The 8,784-nt window shown below is 46.1% G+C and overlaps 1 protein-coding gene across 1 annotated transcript in view; it reads left to right on the plus strand.

The window, feature by feature from the left end:
- LOC146187701 (nuclear distribution protein nudE-like 1) overlaps positions 1–4,750 on the plus strand; it is a 189,713-nt gene extending 184,963 nt beyond the window's left edge. Inside the window, exon 9 of the mRNA XM_084603497.1 lies at positions 3,816–4,750. Within this exon, the coding sequence (XP_084459623.1) occupies positions 3,816–3,879 (64 nt within the window). The 3' untranslated portion in view covers positions 3,880–4,750. The remainder of the gene's footprint in view (positions 1–3,815) is intronic.
- Positions 4,751–8,784: the final 4,034 nt, after the last annotated feature.

Genomic DNA, 8,784 nt, shown 5'->3' on the forward strand with positions numbered 1-8,784 from the left:
GTGCCTTAAATGCCAGGGTAGGCTGATTCTGACATAACCGTTTCATGTGAAACGAGAGACCCATATTGGCAGCTCCTGCCAGCCCACATATAAAGCCCCGCTTTAACCAAGCCGGATGAACGTGCCTTAGTGGCCTATAGGGGTAACGTGAATGCCAGGGTAGGCTGATTCTGACATAACCTGTCCATGTGAAACGAGAGACCCAAATTGGCAGCTCCTGCCAGCCCACATATAAAGCCCCGCTTTAACCAAGCCGGATGAACGTGCCTTAGTGGCCTATAGGGGTAACGTGAATGCCAAGGTAGGCTGATTCTGACATAACCGTTCCATGTGAAACGAGAGACCCAAATTGGCAGCTCCTGCCAGCCCACATATAAAGCCCCGCTTTAACCAAGCCGGATGAACGTGCCTTAGTGGCCTATAGGGGTAACGTGAATGCCAGGGTAGGCTGATTCTGACATAACCGTTCCATGTGAAACGAGAGACCCAAATTGGCAGCTCCTGCCAGCCCACATATAAAGCCCCGCTTTAACCAAGCCAGATAAACGTGCCTTAGTGGCTTATAGGGGTAACGTGAATGCCAGGGTAGGCTGATTCTGACATAACCGTTCCATGTGAAACGAGAGACCCAAATTGGCAGCTCCTGCCAGCCCACATATAAAGCCCCGCTTTAACCAAGCCGGATGAACGTGATTTAGTGGCCTATAGGGGTAACGTGAATGCCAGGGTAGGCTGATTTTGACATAACCGTTCCATGTGAAACGAGAGACCCAAATTGGCAGCTCCTGCCAGCCCACATATAAAGCCCCGCTTTAACCAAGCCGGATGAACGTGATTTAGTGGCCTATAGGGGTAACGTGAATGCCAGGGTAGGCTGATTCTGACATAACCGTTCCATGTGAAACGAGAGGCCCAAATTGACAGCTCCTGCCAGCCCACATATAAAGCCCCGCTTTAACCAAGCCGGATGAACGTGCCTTAGTGGCTTATAGGGGTAACGTGAATGCCAGGGTAGGCTGATTCTGACATAACCGTTCCATGTGAACGAGAGACCCAAATTGGCAGCTCCTGCCAGCCCACATATAAAGCCCCGCTTTAACCAAGCCGGATGAACGTGCCTTAGTGGCCTATAGGGGTAACGTGAATGCCAGGGTAGGCTGATTCTGACATAACCGTTCCATGTGAAACGAGAGACCCAAATTGGCAGCTCCTGCCAGCCCACATATAAAGCCCCGCTTTAACCAAGCCGGATGAACGTGCCTTAGTGGCCTATAGGGGTAATGTGAATGCCAGGGTAGGCTGATTCTGACATAACCGTTCCATGTGAAACGAGAGACCCAAATTGGCAGCTCCTGCCAGCCCACATATGAAGCCCCGCTTTAACCAAGCCAGATGAACGTGCCTTAGTGGCTTATAGGGGTAACGTGAATGCCAGGGTAGGCTGATTCTGACATAACCGTTCCATGTGAAACGAGAGACCCAAATTGGCAGCTCCTGCCAGCCCACATATAAAGCCCCGCTTTAACCAAGCCGGATGAACGTGCCTTAGTGGCCTATAGGGGTAACGTGAATGCCAGGGTAGGCTGATTCTGACATAACCGTTCCATGTGAAACGAGAGACCCAAATTGGCAGCTCCTGCCAGCCCACATATAAAGCCCCGCTTTAACCAAGCCGGATGAACGTGCCTTAGTGGCTTATAGGGGTAACGTGAATGCCAGGGTAGGCTGATTTTGACATAACCGTTCCATGTGAAACGAGAGACCCAAATTGGCAGCTCCTGCCAGCCCACATATAAAGCCCCGCTTTAACCAAGCCGGATGAACGTGCCTTAGTGACCTATAGGGGTAACGTGAATGCCAGGGTAGGCTGATTCTGACATAACCGTTCCATGTGAAACGAGAGACCCAAATTGGCAGCTCCTGCCAGCCCACATATAAAGCCCCGCTTTAACCAAGCCGGATGAACGTGCCTTAGTGGCCTATAGGGGTAACGTGAATGCCAGGGTAGGCTGATTCTGACATAACCGTTCCATGTGAAACGAGAGACCCAAATTGGCAGCTCCTACCAGCCCACATATAAAGCCCCGCTTTAACCAAGCCGGATGAACGTGCCTTAGTGGCTTATAGGGGTAACGTGAATGCCAGGGTAGGCTGATTTTGACATAACCGTTCCATGTGAAACGAGAGACCCAAATTGGCAGCTCCTGCCAGCCCACATATAAAGCCCCGCTTTAGCCAAGCCATATGAACGTGCCTGACGTCACGTATCATGTGAGCACCAGCTGCGCCTCTAGCGCGCCACGCCGACCGCTTTTACGTCACGTGGGGTGTGACCTCACGCGCTGCACCATGGCTGCGACCGCGCTATGCCAACCGCTTGAGTTGGTAGCCCAGCTCACCCTAATGTCACGTGGGGTGTGACGTCACAGAGTCACGTGGGTGCAGCCGCGCTACGCATACTGCTTGAGTTGGTAGCCCAGCTCTCACCTAGTGTCACGTGGGGTCTAATGTCACAGCGTCACGTGAGTGCAGCCGCACCACACTGAAGGGTCGAAACCTAGAGTGGTATTGCTTTCACAATAAAAGGGCGGTACATGCGCATTCATTGTCTCAGATGCAAAGGAAACAAGGATTGTCCTTAGTACAAGCAAGTGGAAACTAATGCGAGAAATTGTTGAGGCTTTAGAGATAGCACGAACTGGCGAAGACTGCGTAAGTGGTCTGTCAATTATGTTGTCAGGGAAAGAGATGTCGAATCTTGCATCTTTTACATCTTTTACATCTGCAGCTCGATAAGGCTTTCATTCACTGAGGTTTTAGCTTTGCATGCGCATGTGACTTATGAGTATAAAAATTCTGCTTCTTGCATGAATAAAATCAGCTGGAACTAAGCGCTCATGTGTCCGCCTTTTGCTGTTGTCCATGCTTTTTATGCGCTTTCAGGATCAACATGGATACCCAGTTCGCCCAAACGCAGCCATTATTTTGAGCCTGTTATTCTCGTTAGAAATGGTTTTGTTTCGGTTATCTTTTGGCTTTGATTTTATGACACTTTTTGTTCCTGTTAACTTGCTTCCGACATTATGTTTTTGACTCTGCCCTGGCTTCCGCTGTTTTCTGTTATCTCCTGATCTTGGTTGAATTCCTGATGTGCCAAACGTTTGGTAAGAATTTCTTTGCTGTACCTCTTATGGCTGGATCTGCCCTCAGTGCGCTGTTGGTAGTGCCTCTCTCCATCATTGCGTTTTTCGCGCCTGCTTCCTCTAGCCACGTCCTTCCCTGTATGTCATTTTGAGAATTCTCCGCATTACAGAAAGTTGCTGGGTACATTATTTTCAACAGAAACAGCGTGCTAAAACTAGACAGAGAAAGAATACAACACACAGACACAGCGCTGACTAACAACCGAAGGTTTATTGCATTGCTCACAATAAATCGCAATAAATACCAGAAGAGTGAAAGCTAAAAAAGAGAAGGCGAGAGGAGTCCCTCTTGTCGCTTCTTGTTGTCATGGGTTTGCAAGATATCCAAACTCTTTTCTCTTGTCAATGCCATCAATGGTGTGCTTACGCATGTCTTTTCTATGATGTAGGCTTCATAAAGTTCGCACTTTTGTCGGTTGTTGTATCGCCTCAGAATCTGGAATTGTCCAAGGTGTGGAATGCATTTGCTAGCAGATATGTGCTTCTGCATTCCATATTGAATTCTTGTTGCACAAAGGGGCAGCGACACTGCAGTGGCCGGCTGTAAAGGAGGAAAATGTAGCATAGCCACTTTAAAAGACACTGACGTGCTGCTTTCTTTTGTCTCCCTAGGAGGACCCACCTGAAGCAGCGTGCACTGTCAAGCCCACAAGAGTTCGTGCCTCTTGCATTTTAAAAGCAGCTAGCATCGTCCATTGGCAGCCAAGAGGAGAACTTCTTTGCGTGTTCGCTATTGCACCTTTGCATGTTGCGGTGATTCTTCCATATTTTCTTGCGTTGGGGACCAGTGAGTGTCGAATGAAAAATAGAAACAGATGGTCATCAGCATCTTCCCGGTGGATGGTTGCACTCATCAGTCACAAAGGGGTCTGCTGGCTTAGTACCCACGCGCCCAGATCTGTGTGCAACTTGTGTTCCTAGGCTGTGTTGCGGCTGCTGTGCATGCCCCTAAAGCAAATCTACCCTGACCCAGATAAGCGCTGTCATTCTGCAAATGTAGATGGGCGAGAGGCTCCATATGACTCCATCGTTTATTGGTGAAAAAAATGTGATAGAGTGCATCCTGAGTGACTTATATGCATGACGAGCAGCAGATTTAGCATCACTAGTTTGGCTGTTTGTGCACGACTTTTCTTAATGGCCACCAATAATGTTGGCTTGCAGAAGAAATCTCACTTTGTGTCTGGTCTTGGGGTGAAAGCTTTGGTTCAGACCCTTGCAGAGCTCTTTTAAATTGTAAATTTTGTATGTAGGGTAGAGGACTCGACACATTTTTTAAATCTTAATCTCTTGATTTAATTCATTTCAATGGGCTTTTAATTCTTCAGAGTATACTGCGCACATAAAAGCAAGGACGGGAAAGGTACAAACAACAAGCACAGTACTTTTTTTGTGTGTGTGCACCTTTCTCCTTGTTTTTGTGTGAGCAGTATACTCTGGAGGGAAGATATGTCTGACCGTCTCGCCCAGCAACTCAGCTTTTAAGCTTTTGATTCTGTTTCTTATTGTATTTATGGAGTGCTATGTATAAAGATGCTTTGATCATATTTAGTGTTTTCATGCTTGGCAACTGTTTTTCTTGGCATTGAAAGAAAGGCTAAGTAGTCAACATCCGGGCTAGCTTTGTTGTTAAAGGGACATGTCATGAAATTATGGTGGAGATGAAAAGATCTTGCCTCATGTAGTACAGATCGAGCAATGCAATATCAAAGAGGCTTTACAATTTTAATTTGGCATTGAAAATCGCACAAAAAAAAACTAAGGCGCTATCTAGCGGAGAAACCCTATTACTTTCAGTGTAGTACATGTCTGCGTGACTACATGTCTGCCAAATATTGCTGATTTTCGTAACTGCACACTGCTCTTTTTTTCTTCTAGAAGTGCTTGTCATAATTTATTATATTTTGCGCTCTCTTCAGTGCGTCCTTAAATAAAAACCACCCCTCCTTTTGCACTGCGAGAGGCATGCTTTTAGGCTTTGCCACTAGATGGCGCCACAGTGTTTGAAATTCCATCAATGAAGCAATATAACGCCCACTAAAGTTTTAGTCGACAAGGCATGCATTATTGTGCTGTAACAGCATTGAGTGTGAAACTGAAAAGGACGTTACTCTGTGCAAAAAAAATGTCTGATTACTGTCTGATGGGTGAAATTTACATTTGTTTTTAGTACGTTTTTTTGTCGACCACTAGTCATCATCGCGGTTGCTGCTCATGGTTTTCAGCACCGAAGTACATAAATACGGCCGCATGCACTGATTGAAAAATGCTCGGTAAAATTTTCTACGGCGTTTCTACCAAAATCGTTATGGATCGAACATTTTAGACATCAATCTTTCAAATGCGCTGAAAAAAATTTGAGACCTAAATTTCAGTGTTCTGTCTCTTTAATAGCATCACAAATTGTTTCTCCAGCTCACAAAAGACAATGACAAAGGTACCACTCCCCTTCCTCTCTACCTTGGTCCTCTTGTGCGCTGGAAAATTGATTCAGAATTAAGGCAAGCTCCCTTAACCCACAGTATTAGCCTCCAAGTATCAGCAGAATACTGGTCAGAAGTAAAATACGAATCTAAAATGGCATCAGATATTGCTGCCGTGTCACTGCAAGCAGAGAAGCAATGTCAGTGCATGTGTTATTTCATATATTCAGTTCTTTTGAATGATCAATAATCTGGTTGTATTCGGTGGCAACATGTGTGGAGACTTATAAAATGCAATGCAAAAGTGTGCCTGGCAACCCTACGGATTCAGTCGGTGGACACCCAAATTTTGACAGCACTTTCTGGTTGTACGAGCACCACCCTATTTCTCTCCCAAAAGATTGCCTGTGCACGCGAGAGAACAGTTGTTGCGAGAACCTTCCCTTGGAACCTGTAATCAGTGACTGCACGAATGCCATCGGCATCATTGGATAAGCAGCCGACGAAAGCCAAATCAAGCACAAGTGGTTGTGGCTTGTTTGCTCAGTGCAGAGCTCTTTTATCAAGCCAGTTGAGAAACTCCTTTCAGAAAGTGATTACTCTTGTGGTGCTTATGGATTGTAGAGCCATATAGCAACAGTGCAGCAGTGCTCAAGGCCCCCCGTTCTCCAGAAAACTGCATCTGAATCTGAAGCGAAAAATGGCAGGCAAAGGGTAGCTCACGTCCGGCCACAGATTGGTTGTGCGGCATCATGCGACCATGTGGCATGGCCACTCTGGAAGGCTTCTCAAATAAAATGGGAGGGGAATCCAACCCTTCATTGCAGACTCAAACATGCTACCTCTAGGCCATGTTCTTACGGCTTAGTCAACAGAGGATCTAGGTCAAATGGTCTTCCACAAATTCTGATACCTTATCTACGAACAGTGCTAAGCAAGTCTTAGCTGAAGAGCATGGCTCGAAGAGAATGACTCGAGAATATGGCTCGTTCAGTTGAAAAGGCGTGGCTGTAACCCAGAAATTAGTAAAGAGTGTCTGGAAAAATTGCATGATTTTTGAATCAGACATGATGCAACTGTTGTTTTTACAGCATTTTGGGTAGTGCCATACCATTTTGCTTCCTGCTCAGCATTCATCTGCTGGTCATGTTGGAGGCTAGTTTGCGACGAGTTTGAACCAACAACATATGTTCCTTCAATAGTATGCCATCCACTGGCCTTCCAGTCACCAAAAACCAAATCAATTATGTCTCTTTTCTAAACTCTGTTCCAGTCTATCGAGGAATGAGAAGGTATGGCAAACTTGTTTACCTCTTATTCCTACTGCACTTGCATTAATGTTTATGCATATCTAACTAATTTTGTTGCAAGGCATTTATCAACATTTCAACTTGAGCGCACTGTACTGTGGACGCCTCCATTACCCTAGATTGTTACAAACTTGGGAACTTCACGACTGGTAATGTGAAAGAGCTCTAGTGGCAAGAGTGGTATACTCCCTGTGATGTCCCTGCAGCAGTATTTCGACTTTGCATGAAATTTAAAATTTTGGGTGGGTGGAACTTTTTTATTTTGCCAGGTATGCAGAGGCAGCCATGCAAATGGTTTGGCCCCAGGGTGCTTTCAGGCCGCCTGACGCATTGCTCTCCCTGCCAGCTGTTGGAGCTTCTTGTAACCAGATGTCCGTAGTGGAGTTGTCACCAAAAATTTATTTTTGACATTAAAAGTTGGCATTTTGATAAAAATGCTCCGATTAACAAATATTAAAATGCACTATGTTTTAAAAGGAAGCTAACTGCAAATGGGGAATTACATATTTGCCTGTGTGGAGCAGCGTTTCAGATCTGTAGCTTCTGTTCCAGTGGGAAAAATAGTCGCGCAGTATAGTGTGGCATGGTATGCCGTATTTTGTCTAGTAGGCATAAATTCGAGGTAGACACACTGAAGTGTACTTAGTGAATAGTCACTGTTTATAAGCCGTGGTTGGCCGAACTGAGGCTCCTTGTGGGTCCAAGTCCGGCTTGCGACTGACATCTGTACTGTTTCCCCCCACCACTTTCGCCCTCTATATTTTCGCTTCTAGAGACTTTTCAGCACCACAAGGACAGAGGCAAAGGAATACAGAATGGTGCTGAAACAACTTGAATCCATACCAACTAGCTCACTCTAGCCTTCTCTAAAAACACCTACCTTGTCCCAAATTTCAGTGTGCTTGCTTTATGAATGGAGCAGCACAGTGAGCAGTCACTGTGAACGTTAGCTTTGCTGGATGAAATAAAAAGATTGCTACACCCCCACTTTTGACTGGCTCTTGATTGGAAGAGCTTTAACAACAGCGTTAAAAGCCCTCTTGTGCAGAAAATGCGGCGTTGAGCAAACAACGAGTGGCATGTGGCTCTGCCGATGGCAGCTGGCGACATGGCTGGCCATGTGCATCGTTTCTACCATATGTCAAGAAAACATTAAGACATTTATCGCCACATGTTTGAAAACTGCCTTCAGAACATTGACTGTGTTCTGCACCATATGACGCCCCTTTAGTTTCTTTTTACTGTGGCGGACCATAAGGGGTCGCAGGGGGCCAGGTCAGTATTGTGTCGGGGATTGTAGCAATCTTCTCCCAAGCTGGAAATTGGGCCAGATTGAGTATTCTTAAGCCCTTGACGTGGCACAGTTTTTCACAAGTTCAGGCCTTCTTGACTTGTGTTCCAGCATACCCTCAAAAATGCGGCTTGGTTGCACCTTGTCGTTTAGCTTTGGCTTCTCCCCTCTGGTTACGTCGAATTGTTTGGATTTGGTTTCTCCTTAAAGAGACATTTTATTATGCAGCAAAGTGTGAAGCATTTATTATTTACAGCTCCTTTTGTTCCTCATCTTGTTTCAATTGCCACAAAGACGGCCCGGTGATCGGAAAATAGCAGGCAAGTGGATCCAACGCAGTGCTTTCGAAAGTTGTGTCTGGCAGACCAGGTCAATCGGATCCCCATTGTGTGGTCTGCGTGCGAGGATCGCTGGCCAGGTCCAGGTGGAACTTCTCTTTCAGGGGAACACCAAGATAGTCTGGAGTCTGGTAAAGTCCCCTGCCATGACGCACAGTTCCTGAATTCCACGCCTGAAAATGCAGGTAGCAGCCACGTCAATGGTTTCCTTGACAGAGT

The sequence above is a fragment of the Amblyomma maculatum genome, chromosome 5 (genome assembly GCF_055883805.1).
Source record: "Amblyomma maculatum isolate TAMU_Amacu chromosome 5, ASM5588380v1, whole genome shotgun sequence".
NCBI lineage: Eukaryota > Metazoa > Arthropoda > Arachnida > Ixodida > Ixodidae > Amblyomma > Amblyomma maculatum.